The sequence below is a fragment of the Serinus canaria genome, chromosome 12 (assembly GCF_022539315.1).
Source record: "Serinus canaria isolate serCan28SL12 chromosome 12, serCan2020, whole genome shotgun sequence".
In the NCBI taxonomy this organism is placed as follows: domain Eukaryota; kingdom Metazoa; phylum Chordata; class Aves; order Passeriformes; family Fringillidae; genus Serinus; species Serinus canaria.
In genome coordinates, this window is record NC_066326.1 from 16,693,163 (window position 1) to 16,707,736 (window position 14,574).

General features: G+C 63.0%; 1 protein-coding gene across 1 annotated transcript in view; it reads left to right on the forward strand.

Annotated features, from left to right (window-relative positions):
* BSN (bassoon presynaptic cytomatrix protein) overlaps positions 1–14,524 on the forward strand; it is an 89,329-nt gene extending 74,805 nt beyond the window's left edge. Inside the window, exons 5-12 of the mRNA XM_050979494.1 lie at positions 192–6,824; positions 7,571–9,707; positions 10,010–10,746; positions 11,097–11,190; positions 11,319–11,462; positions 11,646–11,700; positions 11,787–11,884; positions 12,404–14,524. Coding sequence (XP_050835451.1) covers positions 192–6,824; positions 7,571–9,707; positions 10,010–10,746; positions 11,097–11,190; positions 11,319–11,462; positions 11,646–11,686 — 9,786 coding nt within the window. The 3' untranslated portion in view covers positions 11,687–11,700; positions 11,787–11,884; positions 12,404–14,524. The remainder of the gene's footprint in view (positions 1–191; positions 6,825–7,570; positions 9,708–10,009; positions 10,747–11,096; positions 11,191–11,318; positions 11,463–11,645; positions 11,701–11,786; positions 11,885–12,403) is intronic.
* The last annotated feature ends 50 nt before the right edge of the window (positions 14,525–14,574 follow it).

The following is a 14,574-nucleotide window of genomic DNA, read 5'->3' on the forward strand; positions in this document are numbered from 1 at the left end:
CTAACCTGCCTTTACTAGCACAGACAAGTTACTGATGGGGGGGACACAGGGTGGTCCCCATCCTTTGCTCTGTGCTGGCTCCCAGTGGTGCTCAGCCTTCCTGTGCACTCCTTGGGAGATGGTTTAGGGGAAGTAGGAGCAGCAGCTCTGGAGCTGCCTGGATCTGACACTGTGTTCTCCCTTGCCCACAGGACGGCAGCAAGCCTTACCCCCCAGACCTGTCCCGCAGCCCCCAGAGCCTCAGCGACACCGGCTACTCCTCCGACGGCATCTCCAGCTCTCAGAGCGAGATCACCGGCCTGGTGCAGCAGGAAGAGGAGAAGCTGAGCAGCACCGGGCTGGCTGGGCAGAGCCCCCCCAGCCCCTCTGAGCTCACCAAGTTGGAGAGCAGCATGCGGCCTCTCCTGGAAGGCCGGGGTGCACCCACACAGTCCCCTGAGCGTAGCAAGAGCCGCACAGAGCCACAGGAGGACCAGCGGCAACAACAGCGTCCACGGTACCTCTCCATCACCCCTGAAGCCTTTGACTCAGATGAGGAGCTGGAGGACATCCTGGAGGAGGATGAGGAGTGGGAGAACCAGCGGGAACGTCGGGAGAGTGCAGAGTCCTCAGATGAGTTTGGCAGCAAGCTGCGGCATGACTATGTGGAGGACAGCAGTGAGGGGGGCTTCTCCCCAGTGCCCCCCCGGACCAAGGGCCAGGAGGCAGAGGTGACAGATGAGGAGTTCATGCGGAGACAGATCCTGGAGATGAGTGCTGAGGAGGACAACCTCGAGGAGGAGGAGGAAGGCTATGGGCGCACCAAGTACAGCATCCCCAAAGCTGGGCAGAAGACCGAGGCAGAGAAGGGCAAAGAGCCAGCGTCGGCCAAGCGGCGCCTGCCACATGGTGCCAGCAGCATGTACATAGAGGAGAGCAAAGAGGTGGAGGCAGTGGAGGGTGATGACTTGAGCACGGCCCAGGGTGGGCTGCGGCGATTCAAGACCATTGAGCTGAACAGCACAACTGGCTATGGCCGGGAGATGGAGATTGGCCAGGAGCCAGATACCAGTGTGGACCGGGAGCCCGAGCTGGAGATGGAGAGCCTGACAGGCTCCCCTGAGGAGCGCTCACGGGGCGAGTACTCCTCCACCCTGCCAGCCACAACGCCCAGCTACACCTCAGGCACCTCACCCACCTCCATCTCCTCGCTGGAGGAGGATAGCGACAGCAGCCCCAGCCGCCGGCAGCGGCTGGAGGAGGTGAAGCAGCAGAGGAAGGCTCGGCATCGCTCACATGGCCCCTTGCTGCCCACCATTGAGGATTCATCTGAGGAGGAGGAGATGCGGGAAGAAGAGGAGCTCCTGCGGGAGCAGGAGAAGATGCGGGAGGTGGAGCAGCAGCGCATCCGGAGCACAGCGCGCAAGACCAAGCGTGACAAGGAGGAGCTGAGGGCCCAGCGGAGGAGGGAGCGCTCCAAAACCCCCCCCAGCAATCTCTCCCCCATCGAGGACGCCTCCCCCACAGAGGAGCTGCGACAGGCGGCAGAGATGGAGGAGCTGCATCGCTCCTCCTGCTCTGAGTACTCGCCTTCCATTGACTCAGAAGCAGAGAGCTTTGATGCTGTGACCTCCAAGCTGTACAAGTCTGGCAGCGAATACAACTTGCCCACTTTCATGTCACTGTACTCACCGACAGAGAAGGTGGAGAGTGCTGCCAGCCAGCCCATCAGCAAGCCCCTGAAAAGCGCCGAGGAAGCCTATGAGGAGATGATGCGGAAGGCAGAGATGATGCAGAAGCAGCAGGTCCAGCAGGCCCAGCCTGCCTCTTCCTACAGCAGCACCTACCAGCAGGTTGGCTACCGCAGCACCGAGGGCCAGAACGGCTTTGACTACCAATATGGCGAGGAATACCAGTATGACAGCAGCCTCATGCGCCCCTCCCAGCCCGACTATTCCAGTGCCCTGCCGAAGGCAGGAGCAGTGTACGAGGAGATCCTGCAGACCTCACAGAGCATCTCCAGGATGCACCAGTCCTCTTCCTTTGACCTGGCCCTCAAGCAGGGTGAGAAGGTGAAGGGGCAGGAGCAGACGTACCAGGAGAAGCGTTTCCTCAATGCAGAGAGTGCCTACGCTGACCTGCTGAAGCAGAACGGTGGCCCACTCACCCCTGGCACAAGCCCTACACAGCTCTCTGCTCCTGTCTCATTCGCCAGCTCTGACAGCAGCACTGGCAAGACTATTCCTGATGTCCGGGTCACTCAGCATTTTGCAAAAGAGGGACCAGACCCAGGCAAACTCCAGAGTGCCCCAGCAGCACCCAGCCCAGTATCCAAGGTTACTACCACTCCTTATGCTTACAGCAAAGGCACCAGCACGGTGACAACAGCAGCCGGCAGCCCTGGGAGTGCGCTGCAGAGCTACAGTTCACCAAGTCCAGAGGCCCCATCCATAGCTGGAAGAAGCTACACTCCATCAAAGAGCACTGTCAGCTATGGCTCACAGACTGAGGATACCACCAGAACCAGGACGGTGGAGATTAGCGTGCAGACAGCCAGGGAGAAGATCCCAGCCGTGAGTGACAGCAAACCCACACTGCCCAAGACATACACCTTCTTCAAGAGCTCCAGCCCTCCGCTCTCACCCACCTCACCCACACAGAGTCCTACCCGCACCACAAAGGCCACGGCAGAGTTTTCCACACAGACACAGAGTCCAGTGCTCTCCTATGATGGTCCTTCTGCTGCTTCTGGCCCAGACACCTCTTCCCCCATGGTGGCACAGGGGACGCAGACGCCACACCGGGCAGGCTCGCCACGCCTGACTCGGCAGGCCTCCTCGCAGGACTCCCCCTTCATGGTGATCACACTGGCGGCCGATGCAGCCAGCCAAACCAAGCCAGTCAGCTCTGGCGCCTTGACGTCTCCCACTTCGTCCCCCACCAGGCCAAGCCGGCAGCTGCTGGCACATGGTTACACCCAGACACCGGAGCCAGAGCAGCCAACAGGTGGCTACATCAGGGCACAGCCTGTGAAGGACCACGCCCAGAAAGCACCTGCCGTGACTTCAGCCGCTGACGGCATCACAGGACTGTACAGCTGGGGAGCACTCCCTGCAGAAAACATCTCCCTCTGCCGCATCTCCTCCGTCCCCGGTACGTCCCGGGTGGAGCCAGGCCCCAAGGTGCCAAGCAGCAATGCTGTGGATTTACGGACCGCATTGAAGTCTGCCCCCATCATCATAACAGACCAAGGCATGGATCTCACATCCTTGGCCACTGAGGCCAGGAAGTACTGCCTGACCCTGGACCACATCCCCAACCGGCAGTCCACGGCCATCCAGCCCTTGATCATCAACCTCAATGCCCAGGAGCAGCCCCACGCCATCATCGCAGCAGCCAGCACTGCCAGCCTGGCCATCGCCTCTCCCATGATTCTCTCGCAGTCCAAGCAACCCATGGTCTATGGAGACCCTTTCCAGAGCCGTGTGGATTTCGGGCAGGGGACCGGGAGCCCAGTGTGCTTGGCGCAGGTGAAGCAGGTGGAGCAGGGTGTCCAGACAGCCACTGTCAGAGCCAGTGGGGTGGCCAGTGGCAAGCCCGAGCCCACCGCTGCTCCCCAGACCAAATTTGCAAGGTACGGCATGCCAGGCCAGATGGTGAAGAAGGATGTGCTCCTCACACAGACTGGTGGGGCACAGAATGCCAGTGGCCTCCCACAGGCCTTCCCACCAGAGCCAGGATCAGAGATGTACCGGGCAGTGCCAGTAGAGCTGAAGAGCCAGAGCCCTCTCCTTGCCCTGGGTGGCAAGAAAGCCCAGGTGATGATGGTGCAGATGGATGAGGCAGCAACTGGCCCAGTGACCAAAGTGCTGAAGGAGGAGGGGCCAGCCAATGTCCTGGACCTCACGGGTGTGAAGCCGGAGAGCCAGGTGGCCTGCTGTGACATGGTCTACAAGTTCCCCTTTGGTGGCAGCTGCACAGGTGCTTTCAACCCCACCTCCAAGATGCCAGAGAAGAAAACCGGGGAGGCAGCAGTGATGCCTGGTCGGAAAGCAGGTGGACCAATGTATGGCAGCAGAGAGCCAGAGCTGCCCGAGACCTTCCCTTACCGGGAGCAGCCGGCCCCGGCACCTGCGCTCTACGAGGAGCAGAAGTTTTACCCAGCTAGCCCCTTTGGACGACTCTACTCCTCCATGTCGGACACGAATCTCTCTGAAATTGGGATGAGCTACTACCACACAAAGGGGGATCAGCCCTTCCCTGCCCCAGCAGGGGATGCCGCTGTGGACCTCAGCACCATGAAGCACTCCTACAGTGTGGGCTTTGCCGAGGGGGGTTACCTGGGCCAGGGGCCACAATACGGCTCTTTTTCCGACCTCCGCCAACCAGGAGAGCTGCTGAGCCACCCCTTTCCCATGCGGAGGTACAGCTCGGCCTCCAACATCTACTCTGACTACCGTTTCTCACACCGAGGGGACCTGGCGAGCTTCCAGGAGTCCAGCCTGGCCCACTACAGTGCCACCACGGCACGTGAGATCAGCCGCATGTGTGCTGCCCTCAACTCCATGGACCAGTATGGGGGCCGGCATGCCAACGGCCCTGATGTGCTGCCTTATGGCCCCAGCACTGGGCAGGGGGCCACAGCGGGGCTGGCAGCTCAGCAGCAGGGCCCTGTACCCCCCAAACCCGGTGGGATGTACAACCCCACCTTCCCTGAGGGACGGCAGGGCTTCAGCAACCTGGCACAGTACAACGTTCCTGGTGTCCGCCTGGGTGCCATCCGGCAAATGCTTCCTTCCACCGCAACTGTGCGGGCCGCCGACGGCATGATCTACTCCACTATCAACACCCCCATTGCCTCCACACTGCCCATCACCACCCAGCCGGCCTCAGTGCTGCGGCCCATGCTGCGTGGGCTATACAGACCCTATGGTCCAGGTGGTGTGGCAGCAGTCCCACTAGCCAGCTTGGCCAGGCTGCCAGTCGTCACCCCCCGTGTCCCGCTTGCAGCACAGGGCCTTTACCGCTTCCCGGCCCCAAGCCGGACGGCCCCAGCAGCCTCGATGATGGAGACACCCGTCTACCTGGGGAAGCCCGTCGCCAGCACAGCACCAGCAGCGGTGGGAGCTGCTGCTGCCAAAGCACCCGCTGCCCCTGCCGCACCTGCCAGTGGCTTGCAGAGAGCAGAGCCACCACCAGCTGCCCCCCGTGCAGAGGCACCAGCAGCACCAGCAGCCCCCAAGGAGAGCGGGCCAGTGGCCACAGCGCCCAAGCCACCACTGGATGGAGCTCAGCGGGAGGAGAGGGAGCGGGAAGAGGAGCGTCAGCGCAAGCAGCAGGAGCACGTGCTGCAGCTGGAGCGGGAGCGCGTGGAGCTGGAGAAACTGCGGCAGCTGCGGCTGCAGGAGGAGCTGGAGCGGGAGCGTGCTGAGCTGCAGCGGCACCGGGAGAAGGAGCAGCTGCTGGTGCAGCGGGAGCTGCAGGAGCTGCAGTGCATAAAGCAGCAGGTTCTGCAGCAGCAGCAGGAGGAGCGGCACGCGCAGCTGGCACTGCAACGGGAGCAGCTCGCCCAGCAGCGCCTCCAGCTTGAGCACATCCACCAGCTCCAGCACCAGCTGCAGCAGCAGCTGGAGGAGCAGAAGCGGCAGAAGACCATCTTCCCCACTTCCGTGGAGCCCACTGCCCGCCCACCCGAGGGGCCCGCTGAGGCACAGAGGGTGTTGCCGCACAATGGGCAGGCATGGCCCCCACCGGGCCAGACACCCCCAGAGGGGCCTGCCGGTCCTCGCTACCCCATGCCACAGCGGCCACTCAGCAGCTCAGCCTCGGACATGTCACTTCAAGTCGAGGAGTCTTGGGAGCCCGCCCGTGGCATCAAGAAGAGGAACTCGATGCCACGGCTGAGGGATGCCTACGAGAAGGAGACCTTTGCGGCGCGGAAGATGGCGGACAGCAGCGTGCAGACAGATGAGGAGGACGGCGAGGAGCGGTTCATGCTGTCGCGGCGGCGGCGGACGCGGCGCAGCGCTGACTGCAGCGTGCAGACGGACGAAGAGGACAGCGGGGAGTGGGAGCAGCCCGTGCGCCGCCGGCGCTCCAGGGCCTCACGGCACACTGAGGCTAGCACTGAGGGCAAGACAGACGGGGCAACCCGCACAGCCAGCGTGGGTATCCAGACCATCAGCGACTGCTCAGTGCAGACAGAGCCCGACCAGCTCCTCCGCGTGTCCCCCTCCATTCACATCACCACCCATGACCCCCGAGTGGAGATTGTGAAGTACATTTCAGCCCCAGAGAAGACGCAGCGGGGTGAGAGCCTGGCCTGCCAGACAGAGCCAGAGCCAGCTCCCCAACCTGGCGTCGTGGTCCCCCAGCTGACGGTGCCCACCACCATCCCACCCTACTCCACCAGCCTCCAAATAGTGAGCACAGGCCCCCTGGACCCCCACACTGTCCGGCAGCAGACCCTGGGCAAGTTTGAGAAGAAGAAGCCAGATCCCCTGGAAATTGGTTACCAATCTCATCTGCCGGCTGAATCCCTCTCCCAGCTGGTGACCCGCCAGCCACCCCGCTCTCCCCAGGTCCTCTACTCACCCGTCTCCCCCTTGTCCCCCCATCGCCTCCTGGAGTCCTCCTTCGCCACCAGCGAGCGGCTGAACAAGGCCCACGTCCCCCCACAGAAGCACTTCACCACCGACTTAGCCCAGCGCCAGCAGACGCTGCCACGCCCCATCAAGACCATGCAGCGCTCCCTCTCTGACCCCAAGCCCATCAGCCCCACCTCTGAGGAGGCCGGCAAGGACAGGTTCTCTCTCTACCAACACCCGCTGCTCCCCAGCTCACAGGTATGTCACCACAGGGAGCAACCTTACCCTCAGGGAACAGCCCTGGGAGGCACCTCGGGACACTGTGGTTTCATTAGCGCTGTGGCAATTAATATTTCAAAAGGCCGGTCCCCGCAGCAGCTGATGGCAGCCAGCAGGCACAGACGTGCATGCCAGTACCAGTAGCTGGAGGGAGGCCCTGGAGGTCCATTGGCTGCATGAGCCTTTCAGCAGGCGGGAGATGCTGCAGGTTGGCAGCGTCAAGGGCTGTCCCCTGCTCCAGATGGGTCCCCCTTCTCTGTTGAGGAGCTACCACCATGCAAGGCTCCACTTAGGATTGTGGTGGCTCTTGCTCGCACCTTTGCCCCCACACACCAATGTTGCCTTGGGCAGTCAAGTGCCCAGCCAAGAAGTCCCGGGGCAGTTCCTGGGGCAGTAGCACCCACCAGCAATCCCCCGAGTCCCTCTGCCAAGTGCCTGCGGACAGAAAGCATTTTTTGCAGCAGAGGGTATGCACGTGGCCAGCTCAGCACTTGGCCGGCTGCCACCCCTGGTAATTACTCACGGAAAGCGCCCTGCCTGTTACTTCCATCCTATTTATTGCGCTTTTACATAAACGCAGCTTTCTCAGTGCATGGGGGAACACGTGCACAGCGGGATGCCTCACCCCAGCCCCTAGGGCATGGGAGGACCACTGCAATGCTTGGGGTGGGACGTGGGGGGAACACCCACCTGCCCCCCTGACCACATGTCCCTTGGCTTTGCAGGTGGGGGGGCTGCAGTCAAGCTCACTGGCACGCAAGGTGAAGCGGACGCTGCCCAGCCCACCACCTGAGGAGCCCCACGTCCCCCTGGCGAGCCCAGCTGCCTCCCAGCTCTACCTGAGCAGCCTGGCTCCCAAGGCCACCGCGCCTGTCACTAAGGCCAGCCTGCTGAAGGAGCTGGACCGTGACCTGAGGCTAGTGGAACATGAGGCCACCAAGCTGCGGAAGAAGCAGGCGGAGCTGGACGAGGAGGAGAAGGAGATCGATGCAAAGCTGAAGTACCTGGAGCTGGGCATCACCCAGCGCAAGGAGTCGCTGCTGAAGGATCGGGTTGGTGGGCGGGACCACCCCTACCTGCGCTACCCCGGGGATCGGCGCGACTACCTGTCAGACAGCGAGCTGCACAGCCTGCGCCTCGCCGCCTACGACAGCGCCGGCCTGCGCCCTGCCGGGCAGTACCCCGACTACACCGCTGCCGCCGCCGCCGCCGCTGCCGCTGCCGCCTCCTATGGCGCCTACCCTTACCCTGCCCCGCAGGGCCCCACTGCCTTCCCACCACCACGCCTCCAGCACCCCCAGTACCCCACAGCCAGCACCTCACAGGATGGCTTGCCGGCAGCTCCACTGCCCACCTTCACTTCACCTGGTGGCTTCTCGGCCCCCGGCGCTGCATACCCAGAGCTGGGCACCCCAGCCCAGCCAGGCTTCCAGCCCCCAAACCCCTACCAAGCCCCGAGCGCCTTTGCTGGGGCAGCCACTGTGCCGGCAGCACAGCCCGCCCTCTACCAGAGCCCGGCAGACATAGCTGGCGGGCACCAGAAGCCTCGACAGACTTCTCTGGCTGACCTAGAACAGAAGATCCCCACCAACTACGAGGTCATTGGTGCAGCCACCAGCTCCTCTGCCGTGCCTGATGTCACCTTCAGCACTGCACCGGTGAGCAGCGGCTATGAGCAGTACAAGGCACCTGAGACCCGGCCTGCTGAGAGAACCAGCACAGCACCGGGCCCCTCAGCCAGCTACTCTTCTGAGTCCCTCTACACCAGTCTGGAGCAGAACATCCCCCGTAACTATGTGATGATTGAGGACATCAGTGAGCTCACCAAGGAGAGTCCAGCAGTGGACGGGCAGAAAGCAGAGCCAGTGGGCACGACGAGCACCGATAGCCGCCACAGCAGAGAGAAGAGTGATCTGGGGGACACCGAGGGCTCCAGCCGTCCCTGCTGCTACACCAAAGCTGAGGAGGAGTCTGAGGAGGACATCTATGATCACCATGGCCCCGACCATCGTGGGAAGAACAGCTACTACCGAGGCACAGAAAGCAATGGCAGGGTGTCAGGGAGCTCCACCAGCTCGAGCTACTACTATGGGGACAGTGAGTACCGGCACTCCTCACGGATGGACAAGCACAGCTCTGGCACACCACTACCGAAGCATTCATCCAAGAACCTGGCACCTGCTGTCATCTCCTCCAAGCGCAGCAAGCACAGGAAGCAGGGCATGGAGCAGAAGATCTCCAAGTTCTCCCCCATTGAAGAAGCCAAAGATGTAGAGTCAGACCTGGCCTCCTACTCAACAACCACCTCAATTGGCAGCAGCAACGTGGCCTCCAGGGCCAAGAAGCTGCAGGATGAGATCACCTACGGCCTGAAGAAGAACGTCTATGAGCAGCAAAAGTACTATGGTGTCTCCAGCCGGGATCTGGTGGACGAGGAGGAGCGGGTCTACTCTTCCAGCAGCAGAACTCGCTCCTCTGGCTATGGGGTGGAAAAGTCCTCCAGCCGGGAGATGGGCGGCCGGAGCAAGTCCTATGAGCGGGAGAGCATGGAGCGCTCCCAGAAAGTCAGCTCCAAGCCCTCATCCCTCAGCATGAGCCAGAGCCGTGGGCGGGCGCCCATGCGCTCGCAGCACTCGGAGGAGGAGAGCCCTGTCAGCCCCATGGGGAAGTCAATGGGGGGGTCACGCACTGCAGGAGGGCCAGGCCCCCAGTCAGCAGGGGACCCCTGCTCCCAGTTCTGTTCCAGCCACTCGTTGCCTGATGTGCAAAAGCACATCAAAGACGTGCCAAGGAGTCACTCGTACAAGCACGAGGAGGGCTACGGCATGGATGATGCCCATTGCGTTGTCTCGGACAGCGAAGGTAACAGCTCCCCGTGGTGACCACCCCAGAGCATGGCACTTCCCCGGGGCATGCCCGTCTGCTCGTACGCAGAGACACTCTCACCGCCTCAGTTTGCTTGACACGTGCCTTCCTCCCCTGCCCTGGGTGTTCGGTGTTAGCCGGTCCTGCACGGTGCCCTGCTGCGCCGCGTCCCGTCCCCACCGGCACGTGCTGTCCCCTGCGCGCGTGCCCGCTGCTTGTCCCTCCCACTTCATTGCATGGCTTCCGCCCGCGCAGCCTCGAGCGAGAGATTGACTGTGGTTTGTTTTTGGTTTCTGAAGCCTATCATTTGGGTCAGGAGGAGACAGACTGGTTTGATAAGCCCAGGGAGGCGCGGGCAGAGAGGGTCAGGCACTACGGTGGCCACTCTTCCTCACAGAAGAGACCCCCAGTTAAGCACACCTACCACGATTATGACGAGCCCCCCGATGAAGACCCGTGGCAGCACGATGACTACCCCCAACACCGCGAGCACCGGCACCACAGGGAGTACGATCGCCACGCTGGCTCCTCCCGGCATGCCAGCGACGAGCCCCCACGCCGCTCATCGAAGCAGCACCCACGAGAATCTGGCCGCCATGAGCCCCGTGGCCATGGGCCTTCAGCCGGCCCCAAGAAGACGCAGCAGCCCGAGTCCCGTGCGCCTTACGGCCCCAGCTCCGCTGATTACGCCCCGTCATCCCGCCCCGCTGCTCACCACCATGGCACTGAGACCCCCAAGGCACAGAAACCTTCCCAGCAGCATGGGCTGGCCACGCCAGCACCGAAGCAGGAGCCCCTCACACACCCACAACAGCCGGCAGCCAGGCAGCAGCAGGCAGGGCAGCCGGCAGCACGGCAGCAGCCAGCAGCACGCCAGGCTGCCCAGCCAGCAAGCTCGGCACAGGCTGAGACCAGGGGCAGGACACAGGGACCCCCCTCATCCCGGCCACCGCAGCAGCAGCCAGGGCCGGCCCAGGCAGCAGGGAAGGCACCGGCCACACTCCATGCACAGCCGGGCGGACACCCAGCACCGGCGGTAAGTACAGGCTTAGCTGGCCAGGCTGCATCCTGACCCCACAGCTCTGCCTGGAATCGGCACAGCTGGCTGTGGCCAGGGGCTGGCAGGGGAAGTGTTGGGAATGGGAGCCATGGAGTAAAGTATATCCCACTCACACGCCCAATACAGACACCCATAGGTGCTATGGAAGCTGCCATCCCCTCAAGGGGACCCAGGAGGGGACATCACTATGTCCTGGATGCCTTGCTGCGTCTTCTGGGGTTGTGGAGCAGTGTTCGGGAGTTTCAGTGTCACCTCCCAGCCTGGGCCACCCCTGGCAGATGCTCCATTGGGAGGGTGAGCCCTGAGAGCTGTTTTCCCCTTTCCAGACAAAAGTGGAGCCGACAGACACGTCCAAACCTGCAGCAAAAGTGCCACAGCAGCCGGGGAGAGCACCATCAGCACAGCCCCTGGGAGCAGCAGGTCAGTGAGCCCCAGTGGCACTGTGCCATCTGTCCCACCTCATGCCAGCTGCCTGGCACCCCAAAGCTCAGCTGAGCTCTCCCAGCTGTCCCTGTCCCCTGCTAACAGTGGCTTCGTTTGTCCCCCAGCAGACAGCAAGGCCGGTCCAAGGGCGGCTGGGCCACGTGGTCCCGCGGGCATGGCCACAGGGCAGCCCGGTGGGGAAGGAGAGAGTGTCTTCTCCAAAATCCTGCCAGGGGGGGCAGCGGAACAAGCAGGCAAACTAACTGAAGGTGAGGGCTGCTTCCGGGATGGGGACAGGGTAATGGTGCCCTTCTGCACCAAGACAGAGTCTGGCACCTTGGGGATGGCTGGGTGCAGCCAGTGGGATGCCGTGCTCCCACAGTTTGGAGCCCAGGGAGGTGGGGGACAAGGGTCACTACACCATCCTGACATCTGTCCTGGCTTCCCCACAGCGGTGTCAGCTTTCGGCAAGAAGTTCACTTCGTTCTGGTGAGAGAACGGCACAAGGTGAGTGCAGCCAGCACCGGGAACTGTGCCGTGGGCTCTCCCTGCCCTGGTGGTGCCTGATGTCCTCTTCCTCCCTTCCACTGCAGGAGTTTGGGAAGTGAGTGGAGATTTGAGTCGTTGCAGTGGAAAAACCTATGAAGAAGCCAATGAATTCAGCATGCGGCATCAGACTCTGAGTATAACGGTGAGTGTACACAGTACACCTGCACACAGATCCCCTCCGCCGTGCCATCTCTGAGGTTCCAGCAGCACCATTGTCCCCCGAGCACCTGCTGAGCCCTGCTTTGCCATACTCCCAGCCTCCAGGCTGGGAAATACACAGCACGGACCCATCCCCTTCGTGTTGGGCCATTCCATCACCATCTTCATCCCCAGGTGCTGACCCCAAGCCAAGGTGTGGAGGCTTGGCCTTGTTCCACAGTCTCGGCAGCGCTGGTGCAGACCCTGGGTTTCCAGGGAAGCTTTGGGTGGTCCTGGCTCTGCTACGGGAGCCCGTCCAGCGCGGGGGCGGGCGGAGGCGGCGGCAGCTGCTCCGCCGGCAGTGCCTCTTGGCTCTCTGGGGCCTTTTCGCTCGGGCCAGGGCTGCCGCTCGGCGGGGACCCTTCCGCGGGGAGGGGCTGCTCGGACTAACGCCTCTCTCTCTCTCGCTCTGTCTCTCTCTTTCTCTCTCTGTTTCTTTGTCTCCCACTCTGTCTCTCGCAAGCTTTTGAAAACAGGGCGATCCCTGGATGCTGGACCAAACGACGGCCGAGCAGGGGCCCAGCGGACGCCCCGGGGCGGGTGCCCCCCACGCCTGGCGAGCAGCTCCGGCGCGGCACTCGGCGAGCCCTGGCAGCTGCCCCGAGGGGATGGGCCTGGTCCGGACCGTCGGGTCAGGCCCCGTAGGTCGGCTGCGGCCCTTTCTCAAGATTATACGCAGAGTTGCTCCCTCTGAACCCCAGCTCTGGCCTCTTCATAGGTTTTTCTCCCCCGCGAGCCGAGGGCTGGGCGCCGTGGGCGCCGCTCCTCCTTCCCGACCCCACCCGCCCCGCCGGGGCCGTCCCCGCGCCCCCTGCACTGCGGCCGCGCCCGGCCCGCCGGGGAGCCCCGGAGCGCGTCAGCTAGGACCTAACACTGTTTCACTACCGAAATACGAGGCCATAGGACTCTGACAGGCGGCGCGGCCGGCTGGAAGCGTGTCCCGAAGCCATTGGAAGCGTTGAAGGGGCCGCGCTTGCCCTCACCACGCAGCCAGCGCGCCTGCCGCCGGGCACCCCTTTTCTTTCAAGAACAGCCTTAATCATCCCACTTTGATTTCTGTGTATACCTCATCCGCACCGGGGGGTGGGGTGGGGGGCACGGGGCGTCGTCAGGGGGGGTCCTTTTTTTCCTCGGTTTCTTTGGGTTCATTTTCTTTTGGTTTCGGGGTTTTATTTTTCTAAAGTTTATACCAAATCCTCTTCCCTCTTTGCTTTGTGCGATGAGTTAGCACACGGGCTGTCGTCTGTAGAAGCAATAGAGTGCAGGAGGCTACAAAAGAGCACAAATCCCGTGGAACAAGATCAGGAGAGCTTTGCCTCCGGCAGTATCCTTCCTTTTACTGTGCAATCCAAGTCCTTCTCAAGCCATTTTGCGGGGACGGCCGGCGCAGCGGCCGGCGGCCAAAGCCCACTCGCCCTGCCAGGAGGGGATTCCAGGGGGGGAGGCAGCCCGAGGAGGGGGCTCGCCCGCGCCCCGCCGCCTCCCCGCGCTGGCAGCGCCCCGCCGACACCCCCGTGGCGGGGGGCAGCCGCCCGCTCACCCGCCTGATGTTCTATGCAACGAAATAACACGACTCCAGAACAAGACCTGTGAATAGCTAATCAGTTCAATGTCGCGCCTAAGGGTTCCATCGCAAAGCGTGCCGCCGAGCGACCCGAGAACTATTCAGTACCGACCACCCGTGCGTATGAATTCGTGGCATGTTCGACCCACGGAGGGCCACTTTGCCAAAGGGCAGCCCTAGCGCCCGTGACCGTCTGTCCCGTCGTAGAGCATGGCTTGCTACTTCTCTGCACGGTTCCACCCGCCTTTCAGTGCTTGCTGTTCTTTGCCTGGACTTTTCTTTTTTTCTTCTCCATCAGTCCATCGCTGTACTGAAAGCTCTTAGCAGATTTATGCACTTGTGATCGAGGACCCGGCTGCCGCGGGAAGCCCACGCTTTGTGGCAGATCCGTCGCCGGGAGCTCTGCCGGTGCCCAAGGCTGGGGGCAGGCCGGCGGCTGTGGCTCGGGGGTACCGGGGCAACCCCAGGGAGGAGAGCCCCGGCCCCGCGCACAGCCACCACCTCTCCCCGCCCATGACAAGTGCAGAGCCCGGGGGTGCCTCCCGCGGGCCGCCGGCCCCGCCGCTCCTCGCGCTGTAAATACTTGTACAGTGTGTCAATCGCACGCGGGACCGAGACCCCCGCCGGGGCCAATCTCGCCGCCCGAGCACATCCGCCACCTTGCCTTCGTGCCTGCCAGGACCGGGGACGCGCAGCCCCCCCGCCGGGCCGGGCCCCCAGCCCCAGGTGTGGCAATCTGCTGGACAGGGCGGGGGGACGGGGGGTGCAAAGACCGAGGGCCGAGCGCGGCTGGGCGCCGTTTCCAGCGGTAAGTGCGATGCCGGGTGCGCTCCCTCTGAACATTGTGACGGTGTGCGTGTCTGCTGTGCTCTGTGCCACCCGTAGTGACCCCGTACCGTGCCGTACCGTGCCGTACCGTGCCGTACCACCCCCGCCGCTGTGTCGTGACTCCCTCCCAGAAGCTGCCCCCTCACCAGGTGTTTCTGTGGGAACAGAATAAAAAGGACTTGACACAAACCACGGACTGGCCCCGATTCTTGTCTGCCTGCAGTGTGGAGGGCGGGGGATCG